This window comes from Eulemur rufifrons, chromosome 30, assembly GCF_041146395.1.
Source record: "Eulemur rufifrons isolate Redbay chromosome 30, OSU_ERuf_1, whole genome shotgun sequence".
Classification (NCBI taxonomy): domain Eukaryota; kingdom Metazoa; phylum Chordata; class Mammalia; order Primates; family Lemuridae; genus Eulemur; species Eulemur rufifrons.
Genome location: NC_091012.1, coordinates 36,837,649 through 36,865,050, shown reverse-complemented (window position 1 = coordinate 36,865,050; position 27,402 = coordinate 36,837,649). Strand labels below are relative to the sequence as shown.

Genomic DNA, 27,402 nt, shown 5'->3' with positions numbered 1-27,402 from the left:
TCTCTGGGGTCACTTTCATCTCTGATATACTGGGACTCTGAAATTCTAGGGATCCAAGACCCCCACTGCTCCAATTCTACTGCTCTCTCCTGACCTCTCCTGAGCAGAAACAAGAGGGAGAGGGAAAAGCACTCCAGTGGCTGCAGCCTGCTGAAAGCATGACTGAGATTTTGGGAATTCAGATTATCTCAGGAATCACATACAAGCGTTTATTTCTTACAAAACAGCGCCGTGTGGAGATTGGCTGCAGTGTGAATTGGGAGATACTATTTGCTCTTTGCTGAATGATACGCAGGAATCCCAGAGAGATTTTATCATTAGTTTGGTAAGAACAAGATGTGAACCATAAGGAGCCCTTTTCTGTAGAGACCATCTGAAAGAGCCAGCCCAGTGTATGAAATTACCTAAGTGTATATACTTAAAAGCTTAGGGATTTGGGTTTATGCAAACACCCTCCCCTCCCCATTCCCCTCAAAAACAGTTATTTAGCTGAGTTGTGCAAGCTGAGGAGATAATTTCATAAAGAGTGGAAGATAGATGTGGTTTGGGGGCCTCAAATTAACCCAGTAATTGATTCAATTCATCCACTTCACTTTCTCTGTAGAAGTGATTGCGCCCACTCTGTCAGTATAAAGAGCAACCTTTGTCCTCTCCTCCCTTTCGCCAGCTAGCCAAACACTTTGCAATTTTTCATTTCATTTTCCAGACAACTTTCTAATATGGTTATATTTATAAACACCTCACTACACAAAGTTTCTCCTAGCTGAGAGATTATGCATTGCATGTGGTAACTTCAGGGAATATTTCTTAGCAGGTTTTATTATTAACTGCCTTCAAACTGCTCATCTTCTGCTTCCAAACAACCCCCTACCACACACACAAGTACACTTACAGCACGTGCTCACCTTTTCTGTACAAAGGGGCTTTTCTGGGTGGTACTGAGGTGATTGCCTTAATTGTCTACTTCCTTCAGATCAGGTACACATCATCTACATGCCTGTCATCTCGGAGTCATCTATGACATGTCCTCATCAGAAAATGATGATTTTCATTCTTAAAAGCGTTTTTGTGTCAGGACCTCAAGCAGTGGCATTCTGTACTGTTTTGTTATGGAATAAGGTAGGTTCATATTAACCATTTCTAGAGAGAGAACCCCTAAAGAGCTGTTTTTAAAAATGTGGCATTAAAACAGAAAAACAGTAAAACTGGTTTTATAAGGACATTTAGAGACAAAGCAACTGGTGGTTTGCCTGGATTTTTCATCTCTTATAGGTTGCTTTGATATTGTACAGCACAGCCCCAGTAATAAACACAGAGTTGGGAATTATCATGTGACAGAGTAGGTATTAAGCCTAGTTCACCTGAATTATTGCTCCTCGGAGGTGACATCAGTCCTGTCAAAGTGTGAATGATTGGTTGCTTCAGCACTTCTCTGATATTAAATCTCGAGAAGTGGATTCAAGTTTGCACTTCAGGGGGCATCTAAACTTATTTATCATGTAAAAGAAAATGCATTAGCCTACCATGTGATTGCAGAGGAGATAATATAGGGTTTTTCTCGAAAAAAATCGACAAGATCTATATAGACCATTCTGGAGAGATATGAAGACAGGGTGATTCTAATAAACAATAGGATGATTTAATAACACCTAATTAGTCCAAAGGTTCCCCAGCAGGGAAGAACAAGCAACTGCAGAGCATTTCCCTGGCCCCCTCCCTCCCCCTGAGTCAGGACATGCCAATAAAACTCCTCCACCTCCCACTCTTCTGTGCCAGATCGGTAAGCATTTAGCCAAGCATGCTGGGAGACACAGCACAACTGAAGGAAAGGAGTATCCGGATGTCTTGGATTTTCTTTCCATTCTGTTCTGTTCTGTGCTCCCAATACCATCTCATTACTAGACGTAGGCATTAGACGTGGCAATCAACTGCATTTGAACTGAGCAGAAGAAATATTAAAGACACAGTCTTCAGAAGAGATGTCTCAAAGGCAGCCTCATTCACCTAATGAGACTTTGATTTCAATCACAAATGACACAGAATCATCAAGCTCTGTGGTTTCTAACGATACCACAAATAAAGGACAAACCGGGAACAACTCTCCAGGAATAGAAGCATTGTGTGCCATCTATATCACTTATGCTGTGATCATTTCAGTGGGCATCCTTGGAAATGCTATTCTCATCAAAGTCTTTTTCAAGACCAAATCCATGCAAACAGTTCCAAATATTTTCATCACCAGCCTGGCTTTTGGAGATCTTTTACTTCTGCTAACTTGTGTGCCAGTAGATGCAACCCACTACCTTGCAGAAGGATGGCTGTTCGGAAGAATTGGTTGTAAGGTGCTTTCTTTCATCCGGCTCACTTCTGTTGGTGTATCGGTGTTCACGTTAACAATTCTCAGCGCTGACAGGTGGGTTTCTTTTCTCTGCTATATTTGCCAGGATGTGAAATTAGGCAAAAAGAAAGGAAAGCTTGTACTTAGGATTTACTGGCTACTATTCTGCTTTTCTCACGCTGTGTAACCTGGAGGTAAGATTGGAAAATCGGGTGGCATTTTAAATAAAAGTTGATGTAGGAATGTTAAAATTCTTGTGTTAGCATCTGAGGAGAGGTTGGAATTGTATGTTTTAGGGATAATTTATTCTTTTTGAATGTAATTGTTTGCTTGGAAGAATGCCGAATGGTGTTTTTATTTTCCTCCAGTTTAAGTAAGGCAAATCGTTCCAGGTGTAAAAGAAAAAATTCATGCTTTATACATTAGTGCAGCCTAGTGGCACAATATAATCAACATGAAAATATCAGCATAGGCGTGAAATTGACCACATATGCATTACTGTGTATCGGAAGAATGGTTAGAACAGAAAAAATGATGCAAGCATCTAATTTATTTGAAATTCATCAAATTAACTAATGGCAGAAAAGCGGTGAGATTTTCAGCTCCCCGGTAACTCAGTGTAATATCATCACTTAATGTTTTCTCTATAGGCATTCAATGACATTACCGTTTCCAGAGAAATAAATTAATCCTGCTTGACTTTTAGAGCTCTATGGAGACAGCGTGTGAGAACCTCTCACAGTCAGGGCGTTCAGACTCTGTGTTAGGATATTTTCAGTCTAAGTACTGTGTTTTTCTGTGTTCCTATTGTAGAATGATAACTGTGAAAGCATGAAAAAAATCTGAGGCTCCAAATGTTAAAAGTGATGCTTTAAAAAGCCTGCAAGAAGCCTGTAAGTAATCAATGCTTGGCAGTACCAGAAGGAATAGCTTCTTCAGATTCTGAATACGAGAGGAGGAAAAGCTTTCCCCGTGTCTTTTTCGGAATTTGCTTTGACTGGTCTTATATTTTATTTGAGGGCAAACTTGTTTAAAGGCTGCAGATTTTAAGGTGGATTTGTCCGAATGGGAGGCATCTTTGCGCCGGCACAGGGGCTTCCGATTGCGTCCTTACCTTGCCCTAAGTCTGCTCGCTGATCGGCTTGGGCATCAAATTAGCACTTATGAGCAGGGAAGAAATTAACCCTCTCCTCTTTACTGTGTAAACCCCTGGAATTCTTTTCTAGGAAGGTTGATGACTGCTCACTCATGAAGAAAGGAAAATTAATTCGGTTTAACATCAGTCACTTATACAAAAAGGAGGTCTTTTAGAACACTTAAGGTAATACACAGGTAGTGAATTACTCTCAATCACACATAAAATCATGCCAAAATAATGTTGATTTTCCTAAACAGAGGGTCTATATATAAAGTTATAAAATTGCAAATCTGGAATATCTCAAAGGAGTGAATAAGGTAAAAGTGATTACCACAAATAAAAAATACTGGGCTGTATAACATGTACTTAACATGATAACCAATTCTAGTTGGTTAATGTTGACTTGGTCATATACATATGGATAGGAGGTAGAACTGGATGACCACTAAGGTCACTTCTAATACTAAGATTCTCTAATTTTGATATTTATTTCGACCTCTGCTTCTGATTATATGTTTCCAGATATAAGGCAGTTGTGAAGCCACTTGAGCGTCAGCCCCCCAATGCCATCCTGAAGACTTGTGCAAAAGCCGGCTGCATCTGGATCGTGTCTATGATATTTGCTCTACCGGAGGCTATATTTTCAAACGTGTATACTTTCCGAGATCCCGAGAAAAACACAACACTTGAATCGTGTGCCTCTTATCCTGTCTCTGAGAAGCTCCTGCAAGAAATACATTCTATGCTGTGCTTCTTAGTGTTCTACATTATTCCACTCTCTATTATCTCTGTCTATTATTCTTTGATTGCTAGGACTCTTTACAAAAGCACCTTGAACATACCTACTGAAGAACAAAGCCATGCTCGCAAGCAGGTATGTATTAATCAGTACTCATGCAAATATAGTTCAAATTTTAGATGTGAAATTCCTACTTTTGCACAGTGAGCAACTGTGTATTTTCCTGTGTATAAACACGATAGTAGTGTAGTATTTTTGTTATGAGGATAGGTTCTGGTTTTAATTCCTCTATCACATACTACCTGAGCAATCTGGAGCAAGTTACTTAATCTTTCTAGCCTTTCAGGTTCCTCATTTGTAAAATGAAGACAAGAACTAGGTGATATAGATGAAATGCCTAGCCTAGTTCTGGTGCCAAGTAAGCATTCAATAGATGGTGGGACTACTATTATTAGAGAGAGGATAACTGAAGTTTGGGAGTAGTCAAAAGTTTTTATCCCTTGGAATATTAAGGAACATTGTGTAAAGTAAGACTATAAAGCAAAACATCTTTTGTTTTAGAAACAGAGTAATAGAAATGCACAGCATGTAGAACTGGCAAGAGCCCTTAACATTATTCAATGCCAACCATTTACACACAGAGGAACAAACTGAGGTGGCGAGTGTAGTGCTGATATCTAGAGAACACAGTGACTCACGGAAGCTTGATTAAGACCATTGCCGAGAGTCAGGTGTGCTCTCCTCTCAGAGATATGGACAGAGTAAAAGGGATAATGCCAAAATATAGTTCCATTTTATTTTTTAAAAAACATTTCTACTTCTGAGGAAGAGGGAGAGATGATTCCATTTACCTCTTGAGCAGTACACAGAGAGCTATGCCTTTTTAAAAAGCTAGCCCATTTAGTTGGTTCAAGAGCAGTGCCCATGAGGCTGAAGTAGCGTATGTAGTGCCCACGTGAACCGGTTATCTTTGCTCTATCTCTGGCCACAGGCTATATATTCACCTAACCTGGCTCATTCTCTTATTAATAGATGCAGGTAGGGTTATTTTCACATATGAAGGACAGCAACATTTGGTTTTTATTCACTTGACTATATGGCTAGAATTCCTATAGATTAAAAACAATTTTTGATACCAACTTGGCAAATTTCATAAACCCCAGAAGAATATTCTGACCTAGTCAGCCTCTGCTGATGCAGTAAAAGCAGCTTTATATAGCGTTTTTAATTAAATTAAGTTTTGGAGAATTCCACAACACGCCTTGAGTTAACTGGAAACATCCTAGAGTATCTCAAAATTGGGGGGTGGGATGTCTCTGAATTAGAATTAATGATACCAAGATCATGGGTTACCATGCCAATTAACTTGCTGTTTTCTATAGCCACAGGCTGACTCCCTGCACATCCCAGCCAGTTAACTCATAAATGCACGTTCAAAGGGAAACCAGCTTGTTAACTGTAAATTTCTATGTAAATTTAGAGGATGACTTTTGAAAATCTCTGCCAGCTAAATGACTTTTTTTGTTGTCACCATTTTTCTTCCCCCTGTAGATTGAATCCCGGAAGAGAATTGCCAAAACAGTCTTGGTGTTGGTGGCTCTGTTTGCTGTCTGCTGGTTGCCAAATCACCTTCTGTACCTCTACCACTCTTTCACTTACCAAACCTATGTAGACCCCTCTGCAGTGCATTTTGTTATCACCGTTTTGTCTCGGGTTCTGGCTTTCAGCAATTCTTGTGTAAACCCCTTTGCTCTCTACTGGCTGAGCAAAACCTTTCAGAAGCATTTTAAAGCTGAGCTATGCTGTTGCAAGGCAGAGATGCCTGAGCCTCCTGCTGACACCCCTCTCAACAACCTGGCTGTGATGGGAAGGGTCCCGGGTGCTGGGAGCACACAGGTGTCTGACATTAGTGTGACCTTGTTCACTGGGTGTAGTGTGAAGAAGGAAGAGGACAGGGTCTAGCTTTTCCATCAAAAATGGTATTTTTCCTCCCAGCGTGTGTATTCAACTCTAAATTTTTCGCACGTTGTGTGGTGTCCGGATTTTTGTTGTTCGTGAATTGTGTTGAAATCTTAGGAGAGAAGATTCCTGTAAGTAAAAGACAAACTCTGATTTTCTTCAAAGTACAAACAGTAATGTTACTGGGCTTTCTAAATAAAATGAAGCCCCACCAAGTGTAGAAAGACAAGTTTGTCTATGCCAGTGAATTGTAAGGGAGGTTGAATAGGGAAGGTGAAATACACTAGATGAAACTTTAAAACCTAATTTGTTTTCACTGTATTTATGATGCTTCTAACTTCTCATATGCTCATGTGATTGGCATAAAATTGTGTTTGTGTTTGTTATGTGGTGTAAATCTAGAGATTATACTTTGTATGTGAAAAGGGGATCAAAAAGAGAAAAAAATCTCTTACGCAGTTTTCTTTAAAAATAAACCTTCACAGAATGACTGCCCCTTTCCATTAATCTCTATTCCATCGTAACTAAATCTGTACAAAATGTTTTGGGGTCAGTGAGCATACAGTAGTAAGGATCCGGAGCAGAGTGCTTGCTTTACTTGGGTCAACACTTACTGACTTAACGTTCTGCTTACAACTGCCATTGATTAATGACTGGGCAAAGTTACTGTTCACAAATATTGTAAAGAACTTGCCCTATTCACAGGCAGAATAAGCGGCCACCATGTCATTTGAGGGCTCCAGAGGAGGACTCCTGTTGAAAAAATCCGCGAACCCGTCAAGTGTCTGAAATTCTTCTTTTAAGGAAATTCATTTTTTTTTTGGTAAGCAGTGCCCTCTTTCTAAAAACATGCAGAAGTACCACATGAAATCCCTAACACCTGGTGTGCAATTGTTATCAAACCATCTTCTTCCTTGATGGGAGTGTAAATCCTATGAGTAAGACCTAATTAATCTCCGCCCATGGAAATTAGATGGCAGGTTCTGATTTTCTATTCTCTGCTCCTACTTGCTAACACTATGAGCTTGTTAATAATTGTTATTTCAAAAAACTGTTGTCGACAGATGTGTCAGATTTAGATTTGTGGCTTCAGAAATTGTTTTTTGGGAGCAAATTAAAGCATATGTTTGGCACTATAGTTAAATTTGTATTTAAAAAAACTTGATTTTTGAGTGTGCTTTTGGTAGTTTTGAGCTTTCTTTAAATGGCTTGTGTAGTAATGAACTTTTGCTAATGATATGGCTCAAAATGGAATATATATTAACACTAAACTTTAAATTTCTGTAAAATTGGTTTAAAGTGGGGGTGCCGATACTGTATTAATATTAGGTGGACATTGTAATAAGTGGGGGGAACAAATAAAATGAAATAAAGTTTTAAATGACTGTGTGACTTTATATTCTAAAAACAACATTTATGACAGACTATAATTGACAACCCATTTTAATTCCAAAATTTATTTTCAAGTCACAGAATCCCAAAATATTTTTATTATTTTCCTCACTCTGAGTAAAAGTTACATCTTTACTCTTCTAAACATAACATTTTAGAAATAACTTGATAACAAGTACCAGATTACAAAAGCCAAGAGATCCTGCTAGCAGTTCATAAAACTGGAGCTCAAAGAAACTTTCATTTTTTTCATTCTCAGTAATACCTCGGTGACATATTAGGAAAATATAAAATAATTTCCTAAGTGGCTTTATAAGGCATCAGCCACCTCCCATCCACAGTTGGAGAATTGGGCTTGAAATTCATGGCTTTGCTTTGAATTTTTTGAAGGGGGTGGTCTCTCTTTTATAATAACAGATTATGCTTGTCAGTGCTAACCTTACAGGTAGGCCCCAAAATCTACAATTTCTTTCACACTGACTATTGTGGTGTCAGAAATGTTCCTACAGAAGATCTCATTTCTTTGGAGAGAGTCCTAAATGGGGGGAGAGGTGGGTCATAGGCAAAATAAATTGTGTACATGTCTCAATTTTATTCAGGGTCTTCCCTGATCCAAGACTTAAAATATGGACCATAATACAGTAATACACTACAAAGCATGAAAACATGGTCACAAAGTTAGGTATAACCAAAACATCCAGCGGTCAAGTCTTCATCATTAATGGTGAAAGAGCTACAAAATGTTTTAACACTGGCATATCTGCTGGAAATAGCAAATTTGAGTTTAAAGAATTTCTGCAGTTTGCACCATCTTAGGTCAGGAATTCATCAATCTTTTTGTCAGGACAAAAGTCTTTTTTTGTTTTTATTTCCACTAAGTCTTGAGATTGCAAGACATGGGGATAGGAAAGTTCCTGAACAGAGTGGGCTTGAAGGGGCCATTTTTAAAAAATCTAGTTTGGCATAGTTCAGTAATTTTCTAGAAAGAGTTCCTAGGCTACCAGCCTGAGCAAGAGCGAGACCCCATCTCTACTAAAAATAGAAAGAAATTATATGGACAGCTAAAAATATATATAGAAAAAATTAGCCAGGCATGGTGGTGCATGCCTGTAGTCCCAGCTACTCGGGAGGCTGAGACAGGAGGATCGCTTAAGCCCAGGAGTTTGAGGTTGCTGTGAGCTAGGCTGACGCCACGGCACTCACTCTAGCCTGGGCAACAGAGTGAGACTCTGTCTCAAAAAAAAAAAAAAAAAAAAAAAAAAAAAAAGAGTTCCTAGGCCAGGTAGGTGCCTTTTTCAGGCAAGCAGTCTCTGCTTTTGTAAGTCGACGTATATGTGTCCATCAAGAAGGCTGTGGCCTATTATTAGGCCAGGAATACAACACCGATCACCCCTTACAAAGGTAAGAGAGAAAGAATGAAGTAGGTATTCAGAGAGAAGCCAGCTGTCTGGGTTCCAACCGGCTCCTTTTCCAGGTCCAGCAGCCCCCCATGCAGCCCAGCTATATTGTGGTCTTGTTGTTCAGTAGCCACCCTTACCTTTATAGCCCCCCTTTCTGCTGTTACCTTGAATGTTTCTGTGATCTGCGAAAATTCTTGGAAAAGACAGGTAACGAAGACAGAGATGTTCCAGATTACCTCAGCTACTAGAGAAATGAGAACAAACAGGAACCAGGCCTCATGGAGACCACAGCATTGATAAAATAAAATTGTCAGGTCTCATGGCCAAACAGAATGCCATTGTAGGTACAAGTGTGCTTAGCTCCCAATTCTGCTGCTCCACTAGTATGGTGACTCAGTGACCCTTCTGCTGCTCCTCTCACCCCTAGGGAACTTTTCCACAGCAGGCCTGCACTCTGCCTTTTACCTTCCCTATGTGAGCGTCTCCTTGCTTCTGTACTGCTCTGACCATGCTCCTGTCTGTCCCATACTCCAACTGCCCAGGAGAGGCTCTTACTGGCTCAAATACCAGCTAGGATGCAGAGCTACCATGCCAGGTCACCGTACAGGCCTCAGGGCAGCCTTCCAGCCAGGGTGGCTGGGTAACATGGGACTGAGGTATAAGGAACCTTCTTGGTCACCTGCTCAGAAGGGAGCTATGGGTACAGCAGGCACTCAGAGTACCATGTGCAGTAGGGTGGTGTCGCATATTATCACCCATGCTGTGAGCTCCGGAATGAAATGGGAGCCCAATAACACATTGCTGAAAACAGCTGTATACTATTTTCGGATCCAGGAAGAAATATTTAGCAATGTTTAAATGAGCCTAATAAAATTCACATTATTATAAAAATGCATGTAAGTTCAGTTCTCCAATATATCCTACCAGAACGAGAACTTCATGGAAAAAAAAATGTAATTGAAAATAAAAACAAACCCAAATTACTATTAAAAAACTGTTGACATGGTTGAAACCATAGATTCACAAAGCTGGTATGCGGGGAACCAGGATTTTCTATAACCGGTACTCAACTGCTATGTTTAGAAGTAGAGGTCACTGGGATAGTAGAAATAATTTCTTCCGGGAAGCTTTTCCCCACCCTCAAGTCTGGGTTATGATATTTATGTTTATAGATAATGGGCTCATTGTTATTTTTAAATGAATTACTATTTTTTAAACTTTTTAAAATTTTTGTGCAGCAAGTATTGATAAACATGGCCCACATAAACAAAAGCTCTTTGGGATCTGCAATAATTTTTGAGCATAAAGGGGTCCCAAAACCAAAATGTTTGAGAACTGCTCTCTTTCAGCATCCCGTACCTCTCCTATCATATCATCTGCTAACCACCATGTGATGTCCCCTGAGCTGTGCCTGTCTTGTTGACTGCTGGGTTGCCAGAGCCTGGCACTTAGTAGGGGCTCAATAAATATCCACCCAATTAAAAAATACACACCTCCTGATTTTCAGCAATGTAATATCTGAAAACAAAGTTCTGTTTAGAGCAAAAGCATGTTGTGCCTTTCTAAAAGAAAGACAAAGAAACGGAGTTAGTTGGCCAGCAAAACTGGTGTTTACACTGGGATGTTTACGTTTAAGTCTGGGGTTTGAGCGCCTCTGAATCCTGGAGTACAAGAGGCAGGCAACTGCTGCCCCTCCCACCCTTCCCACAGTCGAACTCCAGCCAGGGGAAGGTATGAGACCGACAAAGGAGGGGGCTGAGACTAAGAAAAGAAGGTTGGCCCTTGCACCCCTCGTTCGTTCATTCACTCACTGCACACTAGACACCAGACCCGGTGCCAGGAGCTTTGGTTACCAAGATGAACAAAAGCCGGCGCCTATCCCAAAGAAATCGTAAAGAAACAAGTAAAAAACGCAGTTCCGGCGCAGGAGGAAGGGCCTTTGGGCGAAGGAGGCGCGTTGTTTTCTCGAAGCCGGAGAAACCTGACCTGCTCGCCCCACCCACTCCCCCAAGATGGCGTTTGCCGCGACACCCGCCCCGGGGGCCATTCCTACGCCTTCCTTCGGGTTACAATCCAGGCCCTGCCCGACCCGCCCGGGACCCCGCGGAACTCCAGGTCCCTGCGGCACTGCAGCACTGCGGCCCTCGTTCCATCCCGGGGCGGTCCCCGGTGGGCGCCGCCGCTCGGCAGCAGCACGCCCCCTGGCTTCCCTCCCCCGGGCCTTGCGCCGCGTACCCGCGTCGACGCCTTTCTACGCCACTGTGGGCGTGTCGGCGTCACCCGTGACGTTGCGACGCGCTTACAATGGCGACTGCGTCAGCCTGAGCGGGGCTTAGTTTTCAAATAATTGCCTGACATTGCTGCGGGAGCTGCAGTCGCCTCAAAGCCAGTCGGCGGCGGCGGCAGCTGCAGCAGCGGCGGCGGCGGCGGCGGCGGCGGCGGCGGCGGCGGCAGCGCCGAGGCCCGGTGGGGAAAGCCAGGTGGGCGGCGGCGCGGCCGATGTCGGAGCAGCAGCGCGCGCGCGCGAAGGGCGGGCGGAGCAGGGGGCGGCGCGGCGGCCGAGCGGCCCTGACTTCCCAGGGACTGCTGGGGCGGCACGGGGAGGCGGGCCAGGGGGCGGCAGGGCGCGAGCCGACGCGCCGATCTCCCTTTCTCTACTCTCCAGCGTCATTTCGGCCTCTTTCCACGTCTGGACCCTGCCCCTGGGCTAGGTAGGAAACATGAGCGGCAACAACTTGGATGGGAACAACGAGTTTGATGAGCAGTTGCGAATGCGAGAATTGTACGGAGATGCCAAGGACGGTGACATTCAGAACGTTCCCGACGGAGAAACCGATTCTTTCGGGCAGCAGCCTGCTGACACCCCCTACGAGTGGGACCTAGACAAGAAGGCTTGGTTCCCTAAGGTAAGAGAGTGGCACGGGCGCCGCTGCAGAGCGGGCCGTCTGGCCAGCCTCGCGGGGCACTCCTTTTACGTTTGCTTTGTGAGGTCCTTGGTCCTAGCCCCCATGGATAGTGACGCTTTTTTTGTTGTGTTTACTGCAGAACCGATGGGTAAAGCAATGTAAATCTTTAGGGTGGTGTCTTAAATGTAATTAATTCTTTAAGTCTCTTCTATGTCTTACTAATTTTGTCTGTGAAGGTCACAGTTGGTTATTACATTGATGACTGCTTTTTATTGCGAAGAGGAAAAACACCAAGAGCAAATTTAGTAGCTCTTCATATCTGTTAGCCAACCTCACTTATCTTAGGAATTCACGTGTTTAGCTTATGTACTAAGTGCAAAATGCAGCTTCTTGATTTTTTACAAAAAGTAGCCATTTACATATCTTTGCTGATTGAACTTTACACCTTGCTTTACTTTCCTACTAAATTTTGTCCCTAGGCATATATGTTTGAACCGTGTCCCTAGGCAAATATGTTTGAACCATATAACCACAGGAAGATGACTGGAGATGCACAGAATATACATGGAAAAGATCTGTGTGTATTTGTTTGAAGTATTTGGAAATTGAGTATTTTATTTCAGCTGGAAGGAAAATAATTGGTGTTAAACTTGATTCTGTAAACTTTTTAGTAAAAGTACTCCGAGTCTACGGGTGGAAAAAAGGATACTAATGGCACACTAGTTGGCTTACAAGCCAATAATACAAAAACATGTCTCCATTGTGTGATTGGACTTTTATTTTAAAAATTCTTCACTTCAACCTTCCTATTTTGTATTTATGTATATAACACAATTCCTCCACATTGTTAAAATTTGCTATTTCACTTCCGTACTGATAGTGTCAGTTTGAGTGCAGATACGTTTTTTTCAGCCATCTGAGTACTTTTAACAATAGTCTGACAATGGATTATTTTGTAACTCTATCTTTTTATGTTATTGAAGCCCATACCTCTTCAAACTGAGTTTTAAATTTTCCCCATTCCTGTGGTGTGCCTAATATTGATCGGTATGGTGATATAACTACATTTCTTTCATTGTGCAGTAGTGTTTTCCTCCCCAAATCCAGGAAAATAGATATGAGCTGGATTTGTACTTAATTTTATCCTATACTAAAGGATAATGTGATTTACTTAGTGACAGAGTTAAAATGAGCATTTAGTTTTACAATTATTAATCCCATTCTTTATACACCACATTAGAGTTCCATTCTGTGTGCTCGTATATCTTTGTGCATATATATAGTAAAAGAAAAGTGGATTCTGTGGTTAGATTATTAGTTGGCTGTTGATTTTGATTCTGTTTTATTGTTATCTGGCACTTCCTTTGTTATGTGTATTTGTAGCCTTAGTCAAGTAGACTGCAGAAAGGTAGTAATAAGTGAAACAACTAGAACAGGTGCCACCATCACTTAACAATGCTTAAAGGGTACCTCAGACTTTTGTGTTGATCATGTAAGTACTTGTGTCTTTTTATTGTTTTATGCACAATTTCCTCTATAAGGTGACTATTCTTGCATTTACACGTTGGTACAACTGTTATCCACAGAAACACTTCTCTGTTAAGTTGTATACCTGAATATGCTGTAATATGACACAATTTAAACTTTTTATGGGCAGAAATAATTTGAATTTTTGTATGTGTGTGTGATGAATTCTTATTTAGATCACTGAAGATTTCATTGCTACGTATCAGGCCAATTACGGCTTCTCTAATGATGGCGCATCTAGTTCTACTGCAAGCGTACAAGATGTTAAAACTAGGACTACAGAGGAACCCCCGCAAAGAAAAACCCCTGAACCCACTGATCTCAGAAAGAAGGGAGAAAAAAGAAAGTCCGAATCAGGCAAGTGGTTCTAGCTTACAAATTTTGAGTATGTGTACATATAGTTTGTGGAGAATTATAATAGTTTTGAAGGAATAAGATGAATTTTTTCTTTAAGGTAGTGTCAGATAATAAAGAATCAAGATAAACTGGCTGTATTTCTTTCCAGACAGGGCTCTAAAACTAATTATCTGTCAAAAGTTTCAAATAATTTGAAACTTGGGTAGTGATTTGAGTTAGTTTGTTTGTCTTGGTCTTCTAACGATAAGAGAAGTTCTAGAATTTTCAAGAAACTACCACATTAAGATTTTATAATGTATTTTATTTATTTTATTTTGATTTTTAGGGTGGTTTCATGTTGAAGACAACAGAAACACAAATGTATATGTGTCTGGTATGTATACCTTTTAAAACAAATTCAGAATAGGAAATAGTTGATTTTGAGATTTTTCACAAAGTGATTTTTAGTTTTCAGTTTCTCTAAAGTCCGTTTTAATCACTGTATCATTTTTTTTGTTCAGCCATTTATATTAGTCAGGAATATGTTTGTTTATTACAGAACCGAAAAAAAATTAAATATAACTTGACATGCCATCTTTTTTGCCTGTTGTAGGTAACTTATGGCAGTTTACCCCTTCAGATTCAGTGAGGCCTTAAGCAAAACATCATTTTAATGTATATTTGAACACATAAAATATGAAATTTCCCTAGTTCTGTAGATGTGAAATTTTTATATATACTTAGAAAACCAACATTTCACTCACCTAAGTTGTAGATTTGTAATTGGTAGAATGCTACGTAACTCTCACCTTTATTATAGATGTCTTTATAAATGTTTTCTATTTTTCCTAATATTACAGGTTTGCCTCCAGACATTACAGTGGATGAATTTATACAGCTTATGTCCAAGTTTGGCATTATTATGAGAGATCCTCAGACAGAAGAATTTAAGGTCAAACTTTACAAAGATAATCAAGGAAATCTTAAAGGAGATGGGCTTTGCTGTTATTTGAAGGTTAGTTATATGCCCAAATAAGTTTCTTGTATCTCCATTTTTAACTCAGGAACCAGGGCTGTAATTTTTATAGATGATAACCAAGACCAAGAACTATTTAAAACAGGATATCAAGAAAACTGAAATTTCATTTGGTACTTGTGTGTATCACATTGGTAAGGTTATTCACTTGTTTTAAGAAGATACGTTATCGTGTTAAAGTATTATATAAGTATGTGACTGGGGTGCTTTTGCCTTAAAAAAAATCTCACTGTAAAGATTTCTTTATTGATGCATATAATCAATTCAGAATACATTTTAAAAATCAAGAAGAAAAACAATGACATTTTACTTCCCCATTGGAATGAATTAAACCGGGCCTCAGCAAACTCTGGCCCACCACCTGTTTTTGTAAATAAAGCTTTGTTGAATGCAGCCACACTAATTCATTTATGCATTTGTCCATGACGGCTTTTGTGTTTCATCAACAGAGTTGAGTGGTTGTAGCACAGACCCCTTGTGGCCCACAAAGCCTAAAATATTTACTAGCTGGCCCTTTAACAAAAGGACTTTTCTGACTCCTGACTTAGACCATAAAGGAGACATTTGTGCTTACTGTTTTAAAATATTTTTTTGAATGGGAGAGAAGAGAAAGTGGTGTTAACAGAAATTTGCAGAACTTCATGTCGTCATGGTACAGGGAAAGCTCAGTGCCAAAGGCAGTGATCATTTCTGGAACACCTGCCACCTTAGGAGTGTGTGCTACGCATTATTGCAGGGAACAAAAGAAATGGGCACGATCATGGCATGCATATATGTCATAGAACCTGAAAATAATTATAAAGTAAAATCAAAATGATTTAACAGCATTATAAATACCACAGGCGTAGTGTTAGTATACAATAATTTCAATGGGTGGGAATTAAGTGGGTAGGATTAAGCTGACAGATTTTTGGGAGATAGGTTTTTGACCTGGATCTTAAACATGATGGGTATAGGACATGAGCATGACCATTTTAGAAAGGTGGTTTTGTAATGTTCAAGTGTAAGGAGATTTGAGAATTCTGTAAATTCTTTAAGGTTTATTAAAAATCTATAAAAAGATTCTTAAAGGGTTTGATTGGATTTTTTAAATGGAGTTTTGAGATACTTTATATGTATAATTTAGGACCCATAAAAGTATAAGGTTGTCAAACCAGGAAATTGAGTTCCATAAAAATACAATTAATTGTTTCAGGATCCATATTTGATGTGAGCAGCTGAGTTCAGTTATCTTTTTGTGTTCTCTGCAGATCCTCAGAGCTTTGACTTGTATAGGACTGATAAATTCCTCTTTGTGTAGGACCCAGAATCCATATATGTGTTCAATGCACAATATAAGCCATCAAATAGTTATCTTCTCAGTGTATAGTAGACCTACATTTTAATTGGTGAACCAAAAAATTAAAGGCTGGCTGTGCTATTCTCAGTTCTTTGAGTCATCTAGTCTTTTAAGTAGAAGTATTATAAGATTTTAAAAGTGAAATGCACCTTCCAAATCATGCAAGTTCACTCCACTTATGAGAAATTGGGGCTTTAAGAGGCAGAATTACCCAATAACGATATAATTTATTGGGCTTCGTACCATATGTCAGTCCTTATCTTTTCCATGCATTATTTCATTTAATTTTGTCAAGAACTTTGTGATGAAGGTATTATTATTTTCATTTTACAGATGAAGAAATTGGGCAAGTTGCTCAGGGAGCTTGAGTAACTTGCCCAAGTTCACGTAGCTGGCTAGGGACAGCTATGTCTCAAATGCAGGTTTCCTGATTTGCATTCTAGAGTTCTCTATCCCAATGTAGATAGTTACATTTGAATTTTTATGTGTGTATAATCATCGTTCATCTAAAAAACTCCTGAAGTTTCATTTCTTTGTGTAACTTACTGTAATTTTATCTTTATAAAGAAAGAATCTGTGGAACTTGCATTAAAACTCTTGGATGAAGATGAAATTAGAGGCTACAAATTACATGTCGAGGTGGCAAAGTTTCAACTGAAGGGGGAATATGATGCCTCAAAGAAGAAGAAGAAGTGCAAAGACTATAAGAAGAAGCTGTCTCTGCAGCAAAAGTATGTAATTTTTTCCTTTTTAGAAGGTTTCATATAAATACTGTAGAGCATATTTTTGGTATTAGCTAAATAGTTTTGTTTCATCAAATGTGCATACAGATTATTTTGAAAGAATTTCATTAGATCATCAGACACCTTTAGTAATCTATACAGTGGGATGATTTGGAAGTGGTGGGGTTTTAAGTTTTCTAGAGTGTTTATTTGTAATATAACAGAGACTTAGATAAGAGTAGCTATCTCTTTGGAAAATGCTGAACACCACATTAAATAGTATAGTTTAGACTTATATTCCAGAACCATTAGTTTATCTTCTGTGTGGCTTGAAATCAGCCATACCAGGAGCTAAATTTTTTTTTTTTTTTTGAGACAGAGTCTCGCTTTGTTGCCCGGGCTAGAGTGAGTGCCATGGCGTTAGCCTAGCTCACAGTAACCTCAAACTCCTGGGCTCAAGCAATCTTCTTGCCTCAGCCTCCCGAGTAGCTGGGACTACAGGCATGCGCCACCATGCCCGGCTAATTTTTTCTATATATATTTTTAGTTGGCCAGATAATTTCTTTCTATTTTTAGTAGAGACGGGATCTCGCTCTTGCTCAGGCTGGCCTCGAACTCCTGAGCTTAAACAATCCGCCCGCGTCGGCCTCCCAGAGTGCTAGGAAGGAGCTAAATTTTTATATACAGGTTTGTTGTAGGAATTAGAAATGATAGGTTTTATCATTATATTTACTGTGTAGTTGTATGTAGTATGTGTGTGTGTGTGTATAATGTCAAGTTTCTATTATTCTATTTGTTTAATGTGAAATATGTTAGTTTTTAAGAAATTAGCCAAACTGATAATACTTGTATCAGAGTGAATTCTAATGATACTTCTAACATTATGCTTAAACTAATGATAAAATGACCATAAAAGCATTTAGTTGTGATGGCCCATTGTTTTTACAAGAGTAGTTAAAATTGATAACCACAAATTTTGTAAACAATATTTGTAAAATTTATGATTGTAACAGAGAGTATTTTTACATATTTCAGTGCAGCTTGTTCTTTATAATGATGAAGTGCCTAAAAACCAATATAATTTAAAAATTTTTTTTTAGCCTCACAGCGTATCTTCATAGAGAGTCATAATTACTAAATAATTAGTAATTTTCCAAATGTCTCATTTGAATGTTTGTATAATCAGCCAACATTGGCTCTGGAAAAAAATACATTCTGGAGATTTCAGATACTAGGACCATTTTTTTCCCTACCCATTACTTTTATTTCAGAAACATCTCTGAGTGGAACTGTGACTGAAATACAGATTATTGTTTTGGAATCAAATAATTATTATTAAATAGTCAATAAAGGATTCTATGAGCAGCTCATTATTTCTCTCTCGGACAAGTCTGAAACAAAATTTACAGTTGGTTTTCCCTGCTTCATTGCATTAGGCAGCTGGATTGGAGACCTGAGAGGAGAGCTGGACCCTCCCGGATGCGCCACGAGCGAGTTGTCATCATCAAAAATATGTTTCATCCTATGGATTTTGAGGTATGAAGTGGTGTGATCACTGATAGTGATGCAGATAGGCTTTCTTTCACTCAAGGGAGCCTGAAGCTTGCCTCACCCCATCTCTGTCATGTCACCTCCTACTGGTTTGTGCAGTGAGCAGTTAAGGCAGGAAAATGGAGCCAAGAAATAATCTAAAAGTTTTTTGGATCTCCCTTCCCATTGTTTAGCCTAGTGTTCTTTTGAATTGTATTCCAGATAAGACTGCTTAATACCCAGACTATGGCCTCCAAACAGTGGCTACTTGGTATGGGAAACCATTTAAAACTATCATCATTAAAAGATTTATGGGAACTGCCTGTGGATTTTGAGTGCAGTTCAACAAGCATGGGCTGATTTTGGTGGAGAGTACTGGCTTCACACTTGCAAATGAAACTGTCACTTTGCTACGAAAAGTTTGATCCTTTAAAAAACTTGAATTAAATACAGCCCCTAATGTATAAATAGTTAGGGGTTGTGTTTCAGGACCTAATTTTTACAAAACTCTTTAGTGTCTGTTAGGAGGACATTATGACACTGAGTGTCCATAGAAAATTCCGAGAACAGCAAATAAAAGTGAATAAGTATATCTATTATGTGTGAATTTCTAAAAGGATTTCAAAAAGAAAATGCATGGAACGGGTCCCCTCCCCACTACCAAAAATGAATAAAGGAAGAAGAATGAGCTACTGAAGAGGTTTAAGTAATATTGTCATCAAGGTACCTTGTGTTTGCATTTTGCCTCTATTATCTCTGTCTGCTGGTGTAGACCGACGTAATCATTAGTAGAAAAACAACTTTTTATTCTCTCCTTGATTCAGAAATTTATAATAGCAAGTTATACATGAGAAAAAATGTTTATAATGTAAAATTCCAGGTTTACAAATTATCTAGTTGCAACCAATGCCTATTAGTGTCCCTTTTGTGCATTTAAACAGAGTGAAAATGGTAAAATCATTTTAGCTCCCTTACAGAGGGTCTCAAAAATGGACAATTGAGCTCCATCTCAGCAAATAGTGATCTGATAGACCTTACCATGTACCTGTGGAGTCTGGGTATTTTTTGAGGTCACTGGGAAGATACATGTGGTTTATTTATAAGGTTGCTAGGCCGGGCGCGGTGGCTCACGCCTGTAATCCTAGCACTCTGGGAGGCCGAGGTGGGTGGATCGTTTGAGCTCAGGAGTTCGAGACCAGCCTGAGCAAGAGTGAGACCCCATCTCTACTAAAAAAATAGAAAGAAATTATAGACAGCTAAATATATATATAGAAAAAATTAGCCGGGCATGGTGGCACATGCCTGTAGTCCCAGCTACTCGGGAGGCTGAGGCAGGAGGATTGCTTGAGCCCAGGAGTTTGAGGTTGCTGTGAGCTAGGCTGACGCCACGGCACTCACTCTAGCCTGGGCAACAGAGTGAGACTCTGTCTGAAAAAAAAAAAAAAAAAATATTTATAAGGTTGCTTGATGTTTCTTCTGACCAGAAATCTGGAAGAATCTTGAAATATAACAGAGGTATTTTTGACTTACAGTAATAATGAAGTATGTTTAAAAAACATACACACACCCCCCCCCAGTGGCTTTTTGAAACACTGTCCTTATCAGGTGGGACTTTAAAAGGAATGCATAGATGGGTCACAGTATCTGGTCTACATATTAATACAACTCCAGAATTTCCTATGATTTATCACATTTTATGCTCCTAGTAAATAAGTGGTTTGTTTCTTAGGTGACATATTTATTTCTGTCATTTGAGGTCCTTAATTCGCACATTCCATACTCCTACCATTCAAATGTGAATGTAAATGCAAGCTTAATTCACAGCATTGGGAATCTCTACAAGTAGAAGTTTGTTGTAATTTTATCTGTTCTTGTTTCTACCTCCCGTCTTGGTCATTGAAATACCTTGAGTCTAACTATCACCCTTTACAGACTTAGATTTTCCTAGCTTAACAAATATGCTTCCCCCAAAAAGGCAAATTTATTCTACCTTGACCCCTACAAAGGTCCTTCAGTGAATATTTTTAAAGGTAGATGTTTTGTGTGTACAAATTCCTGATTGTTTTTTTTTTTTTTTAAAGGCTTCTTGATTTAGTATAAACTTTACCATGGAGTTAGAGAGCCTTTGTATTACCCTGCTTGTTTCTTTCATGGCATTTATTATTATGTGAAATAATTTTATCCACCCTACTAGAATGTGAGCTCCATGACAGCCGGTATTTGGTGTACCTTGTTTGCTGCTGTATTCTCAGTGCATAGACTTGTGCCTGACACACAGTAGGCCCTCAATATTTATATGAAGGAAAATTGAAAGAATGATTGAATAAAACCCCTGATACTCACAAGCCAGAGTCTTTTCATTCACCCAATAGATTAAACATTTTCTTTTTAACATCTTTGCAAATGAAGGCAAATTTTCTTTTAGATGCTTATGACACAAAGAGTGGTAGGACACTCTGTCCTGGCAGTGGTAGCTTCAGAGTTCGCAGGCAAAGAAATCCTTGGTGGTATTATCTTTGTTTGCCCACCTGCCTGGTTGTTTAAATTTAAGTTAATGAAAATTTAATAACATTAAAAATTCAGTTCCACATGTGGCTAATGCAGTTATACAACATTTCCGCCACCCCAGAAAGTTCTCCTGAACAGCACTGGTATAGACATTTTGAAACTCTTGATAGAAGTCTTTAACAGGAAAACCTGCTTTCGGTTGCATGTTTTTGGGGAGTGTTTGATTTGACGAAGACTCCATGTGAACCTAAAGAACACACATTAACATTGAGCTTTTTAGTGGAAAACAAAAACTGAATTGTAGGTTGCCCTCAGGTGTCTGAAAGAAACTGGATTTTGGGCTGGGCGCGGTGGCTCACGCCTGTAATTCTAACATTCTGGGAGGCCCAGGCAGGTGGATCATTTGAGCTCAGGAGTTCGAGACCAGCCTGAGCAAGAGCGAGACCTCGTCTCTACTAAAAAATAGAAAGAAATTAGCCAAACAACTAAAAATACATAGAAAAAATTAGCTGGGCATGGTGACACATGCCTGTAGTCCCAGCTACTCGGGAGGCAGAAGGATCGCTTGAGCCCAGGAGTTTGAGGTTGCTGCTGTGAGCTAGGCTGATGCCACGGCACTCTAGCCCGGGCAACAGAGCAAGACTCTGTCTCCAAAAAAAAAAAAGAAAGAAAAAAAAAAAGACACTGGATTTTGGAGGGTTGGGTATATTTTTATTCCAAACAGTTGACCGATGTTAGAAGCAGCATACCTAAAAATACTCTTTGATATCAGGGTAAACATTGAAGGCTAATGTTTTAATGTAAACTTTAGAGGGTCTTCAGTATTTAATTCAAAGCCTTATTTAAAAATGCATTGCCAGGCTGGGTGAGGTGGCTCATGCCTGTAATCCTAGCACTCTGGGAGGCCGAGGTGGGAGGATTGCTTGAGCTCAGGAGTTCAACACCAGCCTGAGCAACAGTGAGACCCTGTCTCTACCAAAAAGAAAAAGAGGAAAAAAGGGAGTATAAAAATGCATTGCCTGGCAAATTTGAATACCAAGAGATAAAGAATCAAAATTCAGATGCAAAGTTGGGTGTCTCGTTTTGTGTACCTGTGCTGTCCAGTAGAAATGTAATGTGAGCCACATGTGTAATTTAAATTTTTCTATAGCCACATAAAAATATAACATGAAATGAGAAATTAGTTTTAATAATGAATTTTATTTAGCCCAGTATATCCAAAATATAATTTCAACATGTAATGAATATAAAAATATTAATGAGCTATGTTATACTGCCTTTTTTCCCTTTGGTATTAAATCTTTAAAATCCTGTATGTGTTTCACACAACACACCTCAGTTTGTACTGGCCACGTTTTAGGTGTTCAGGGGTCACAGGTGGTTAGTGGTCACTGTCTTGGACAGCACAAGTTTAGATTACAAGGAAATCGGAAACATGGTTTATTTCTCCCAGGGAAAAAAAACAAAACACCACCCAGGAAAAAAAAAATTCTGAGAGTTGACTGCAAAGGGTTTCAGTGCAGGAGTCTGGTTTTACTCTCAGGTTACTTGCAAATTCTTGTCTTTAGAAAATTTCCATGTGTAGCTAGTAGGTTAAAGAGTCTTTCTAAAGGAGATCACTATCTTTAAGCTTCAGGATATTATACAGCAATGAAGATATATTGGTTTTTCAAGTTGCTATAAATGAAAACAGATCTGGGAAGACACAGCTAAGATTTAATATCATATAAGAAAAGCACTGAGACATTGTTATAGAAATAAAGGTGATGCTTGCCATCCTCACCCATGGAATCACACTTAAATTTAAAATTTGTTAAATATTTTGAAGCAATTTGTATTTGTTTTTGATATAATCCTAATGTTGGGTTATGTGGTGAATAAAAGAGGCATTAGGAAGAGTTTATCAAATTCTGAAAAAGCTTTTATTGTTAGCTATGTATAAAAGGCTGAGCTGTATTCTGTAAAGTATCTGAAACTCAGTGAAACGAGGTCCTTGCCTTCTGAAAGCACATAGTCTAATAGGAGCTAACCAGACATGCACATCACCAAAAGCCACCAGATGACTTTACCATTCTGCTTTCTTCTCGGGTCTGATAATCCTGTATAAAACAAATTGAATTTTCCAAAATTAAGTTTCAGAAGTAGGGAAGCCCACAGTTCTGCCAGCTGTAGTTTTGGAAGCCTCAGATTTATGCAAATGAGTAGGATTTTATGTTTTTTACTTTGAATATGATTTCAGTAACTGCCTACCAGTTATTTATTTTTGCTTTTTGAAACACTTTAGAGGAAGAAAGCCACTTTTTTGTAGTTCCTCTTTTAGTTGGTGAGAAAAATAAAAGCCTATAAGAAAGACAGATGCATTTAAATGTTTTCTAGAAAGTGTAAGTTGACTTCAATCGAAATTCATAGATAGAATATCTTCATTTATATTTGTATGTAGTTGAAATTCAAGTTGATAATGTAGCTTTTTCTGAGTCCTTTTCATGCATTGGGACTTGGAGAAAGATTTATTGATTCCCATGGGGAATCTTAAAACCTTTTGTTATTATGGAGAGGAGAGTCTAATAGACTCACAGTTGCAGGAAAGCAACATCTAAGAATGCATTTTATTGTGTGCTTAATAACAGCTCCTTATTTGTGTGGTTCTATTGCAACGTGGTAGGAGACAAAATGAACAGGAATCCTTGTAAGGTTTGCCCTGTGAGTTAAAATGGAATTTTGGAAGCATGAAGAATAATCTTAGAACACTTAGTCAATGAAAGGGATATGTCTCTGTCTATTACAACATTTCTGTAAATAGAAGTCTATCCAAAACACAAAGCAAAGGGCTCTCATTGGTGTGCTAATGATGCCCATGTAGAACGCAGAAATTAGCAGTCTCTGTGCCACAGGATGTCCCCTGCCCTCCCTCCCTCCCTCCCTTCTCCTCTGCCACTGTAGGCCCCTTCTGCTGCCTGCCATGCTTGTCTGTTTCCTCTGTCTTAAAGCAGGGCAGACCTGTAGTAGTAGCAGTGGCTGTAATAGTCTAACTTTATTTGATTTTGATGTTTTTAAACATTTTATGGACTGCAGACAAACATAACCAACCTTAAGCAAAACCTTTTTTTTAAAAATTTTTGGATTGTCAGAGCAAGAAACTTGATTCTCGGGATTTACAGTTAAAGAAGGGGGCAAACCCATTTTAATCATGTGTATTTTTTCAGGATGATCCATTGGTGCTGAATGAGATCAGAGAAGACCTTCGAGTGGAGTGTTCAAAGTTTGGACAAATTAGGAAGCTCCTTCTCTTTGATGTAAGCTCATGGCTTGGACAAATGAATCCTAAAGCAATCATTCTTCCAGCGTTAATAAGCTTTTACCAGATGCCCCTGAATTTTAGATTAATGTTTTTATACAGGAGGTCTGCTATCTGATGGTAGTCATCTGTTAGCAATAATTAGATGAACATGGCCTACAAGTCACAGCTTTGATAGATTTGGTATGCCTTGCTTATTTGCCTTCACCATCACTCTAGAGTACATGATCAGGTGAAAGAAGGTACAAGAAAAATATATGAAATCTTATGGTTCCCCATTTGCCCACGTTTTCCCCTCTTTGTGAATTATTCTCCATATTTGGAACAATCAGGAAAAATGTTCTCCTTTGTATTTCTCCTTCTCACCCATTTTTTTACTTCCACAATTGACACACAATAATGAGTCACCATTTATTGCTTGTGTACTACAAGCTACTTTACATGTTATCTCATGTAATCCTCACAATGATTTGAGGCAGGTAATTATTATACCTATTTTACAGATGAGGAAGTTGAAACTTAGAGATTGACCACCTTGCCCAAGATCATTCAGCTGAGAGCCCGGATTTAATCCCAGGGCGATCTGACTTCAAAGTTCATATTCTTAACAGTTATACAGCCTTGCTTCTCATTAGACAGTGATGTCAGCAGAAACATTTCCTAGGATGTCGAGCTTGGTTCTTGCTAGATAAGATTAAAGAAGCAGCTGACTGCATGTCACTGGCTGGGATAAAAGGGAAGAAAGACTTCGTACATAAATCCTTTTAGTATCAGGGAGAACACTACAACTTACCTACTTTGTCAAATGTGTGGGGGTTTTTTTATTTTTAATCTTATCGTTCATTCCTTTTTTTCTTCCTGTTGTTCTAGAGGCACCCAGATGGTGTGGCCTCTGTGTCCTTTCGGGATCCAGAGGAAGCTGATTATTGTATTCAAACTCTTGATGGAAGATGGTTTGGTGGCCGTCAAATCACTGCTCAAGCATGGGATGGAACTACAGATTATCAGGTAAATTCTGTAACTGTTAAGGGCACATGAATTGTTTCGTTACCAACAAAGACTGATCTAACTTTAAGTCCCTCAGATTTAAGTTTGGGGTTTGGTTTACTCTGTTTCATGTAACAATACTTTGCATTCAGAGGACAGGAAGAGAAATATTTCAGTCCTTCAGTTGATAAATCTGAAATTTTGAGGCGCTCAGAATAGTGATAAGAAAAGAAGAACACATTAAACCAAAACGTTTCTTTTTCTTTCCATGTTACCAAGTACAGACAGAGCTCAGACATTAACTTTCTAAAGAAATGGGACATTTCTGCAGTACTGTGGTATTTGGCCTTTATTTAAATGATCTTATTTAAGGTCAACTCCAATAAATCACTATGTAAAGTTTTGAAAACTGAAGACAGGGAATTGATTTGATTTCCTGAGATGAGATGCCTTATAAAATCAAGGTACTTTCATCAGTATTAGAAATGCTCAGAAAGTTGTGACTTCTTTTTGCCTAAAACTTACTTTAATGGCAATTTTCATTTGTCCACAGGTGGAGGAGACCTCAAGAGAAAGGGAGGAAAGGCTGAGAGGATGGGAGGCTTTCCTCAATGCTCCTGACAATAACAGAGGCCTTCGGCGTTTGAATTCCGTCTGTGCTTCAGAAAGGGCCGGGCCTTCTAGAGTAAGGCATTTTTCAGAGCACCCTAGCACGTCCAAAATGAATGCTCATGGAGCTGCAACTGGAATGGCATTTGAAGAACCTATAGATGGGAAGAAGTTTGAAAAGACAGAAGATGGGGGAGAATTTGAAGAAAATGCTTCTGAAAAAGCTGCTAAAGAAGATGGCCCTGAAAAAGAGGCTGAAGAGGGCCTCCCCAGAAGAGAGTCTGAAGGAGGCCACACCAAGAGAGAGCATGAAGGCTACCGCAAAAAAGAGAATGAAGAGGGTAGTCTTAAAAAGGAATCAAAAGAGAATGGCCCCAAAAGAGAACCTAAGAAGCTCAACAGTAATTATGAAGAGAATGGCCTTGGAGAAGAATCTGAAGATGACCTTGACGAGGAGTCTGACAAGGAAGGTGGCCCCAAAAAAGAGTCTGAAGAGGATGACTCAGAGAGAGAGTCTGATGAAGACTGCTCTGAAAAACAGTCTGAAGATAGCTTCGAAAAAGAATTTAAAGAAAATGGTCTCGAGAAAGATTTTGATGAGGATGGCTTTGAAAAGGAGTTGCGTGAAGATGTTCTTGACAAAGAGTTAGAAGAAAATGTCTCTGAAAACTCCGAATTTGAAGATGATACCTCTGAAAAAGTGTTAGATGAGGAAGGCTCTGAGAGAGAATTGGACGAAGATTCGGATGAGAAGGAAGAAGATGCCTATGAAAAAGTATTTGATGATGAGTCCGATGAAAAAGAGGATGAAGAAGATGCTGATGAAAAAGAGCTTGAAGACACTGATGAAAAGGAGGAATATGATGAAGATGAAGATGAAAAGCTGTTTGAAGAGTCAGACGACAAGGAATATGAAGAAGATGCAGGTGGAAAGGAGGATGACGCAGATAAAAAGTTGTTCGAAGATGATGATTCCAACGATAAGTTGTTTGATGATGATGATTCTGATGAGAGAGGGACTTTGGGTATTTTGGGGAGTGTTAAGGAAGAAGAGCCCCTGTCCACAGGCAGCAGCTTTGTCCTCAGTAGTGATGATGATATTTAATCCTTTAAACTTGCTTTTTAGAGAGAGTCCTCCATCTACATTTGCCTGTGCTTCAGGGTAATTACTAGTAGTGTTACACAAACATATGCATAGTGATAGGATGCTGTCAGATTAATGCATCGAAGTTTTTTCATTGTTACCTGTACCTAATGGTTTTAAATATATGTTAATTGGCTGTTCCGTTAAAATGTCATAGTTATAATGCAAGTAAACTGGATATTTGTCTTTTTGTCAGATTTGTTAAGTGCATGCAAAATATTTTTCAAGGTATTCTGATTGAAGTTTGTGATATTCAACAATAAAAAGTGGATAATATGCAGAAATGGAAAACTGGTCATAAATTACTTTTTAAATTCATGCTGTTGCTTTATTCATACTAAAGGTTGGTTTTTCTAAGGACTTGATGAATCCCTTGGGAGTCTCCTTGCTTCTAGCTCATGTTACCGCATATGTCCATATGTCCTCATTTCTCCCAAACCAGAACATGTGGGTCCTAAACTTGTAAAGGAGGTGAGATAACCCTTTAAAGGACTTTT

At 39.1% G+C, this 27,402-nt stretch overlaps 2 protein-coding genes across 2 annotated transcripts; both read left to right on the top strand.

Annotated features, from left to right (window-relative positions):
- Positions 1 to 1,808: 1,808 nt before the first annotated feature.
- On the top strand, positions 1,809 to 7,555 carry BRS3 (bombesin receptor subtype 3). The gene is made up of 3 exons (XM_069464069.1): positions 1,809 to 2,413; positions 3,999 to 4,350; positions 5,767 to 7,555. The coding sequence occupies exons 1-3, from the start codon at positions 1,980 to 1,982 to the stop codon at positions 6,175 to 6,177; spliced, it is 1,197 nt and encodes a 398-aa protein (XP_069320170.1). The 5' UTR covers positions 1,809 to 1,979; the 3' UTR covers positions 6,178 to 7,555.
- Positions 7,556 to 11,585: 4,030 nt separating this feature from the next.
- Positions 11,586 to 27,068, top strand: HTATSF1 (HIV-1 Tat specific factor 1). Its single transcript, XM_069462786.1, has 9 exons — positions 11,586 to 11,872; positions 13,576 to 13,756; positions 14,082 to 14,129; positions 14,596 to 14,750; positions 16,678 to 16,841; positions 18,269 to 18,368; positions 24,074 to 24,163; positions 25,036 to 25,173; positions 25,706 to 27,068. Exons 1-9 carry the CDS (start codon positions 11,687 to 11,689, stop codon positions 26,864 to 26,866), a joined length of 2,223 nt encoding a protein of 740 aa, XP_069318887.1. The 5' UTR covers positions 11,586 to 11,686; the 3' UTR covers positions 26,867 to 27,068.
- The last annotated feature ends 334 nt before the right edge of the window (positions 27,069 to 27,402 follow it).

Excerpts from the sequence above, each read along its gene's own strand:
- BRS3 (XM_069464069.1), top strand. The coding sequence starts at position 1,980 with ATGTCTCAAAGGCAGCCTCATTCACCTAATGAGACTTTGATTTCAATC. Across the intron at positions 2,414-3,998 it reads ACAATTCTCAGCGCTGACAG|ATATAAGGCAGTTGTGAAGC; the intron begins GTGGGTTTCTTT and ends ATATGTTTCCAG. Across the intron at positions 4,351-5,766 it reads AAAGCCATGCTCGCAAGCAG|ATTGAATCCCGGAAGAGAAT; the intron begins GTATGTATTAAT and ends TTCCCCCTGTAG.
- HTATSF1 (XM_069462786.1), top strand. The coding sequence starts at position 11,687 with ATGAGCGGCAACAACTTGGATGGGAACAACGAGTTTGATGAGCAGTTG. Across the intron at positions 14,130-14,595 it reads CACAAATGTATATGTGTCTG|GTTTGCCTCCAGACATTACA; the intron begins GTATGTATACCT and ends CTAATATTACAG. Across the intron at positions 18,369-24,073 it reads TTCATCCTATGGATTTTGAG|GATGATCCATTGGTGCTGAA; the intron begins GTATGAAGTGGT and ends GTATTTTTTCAG.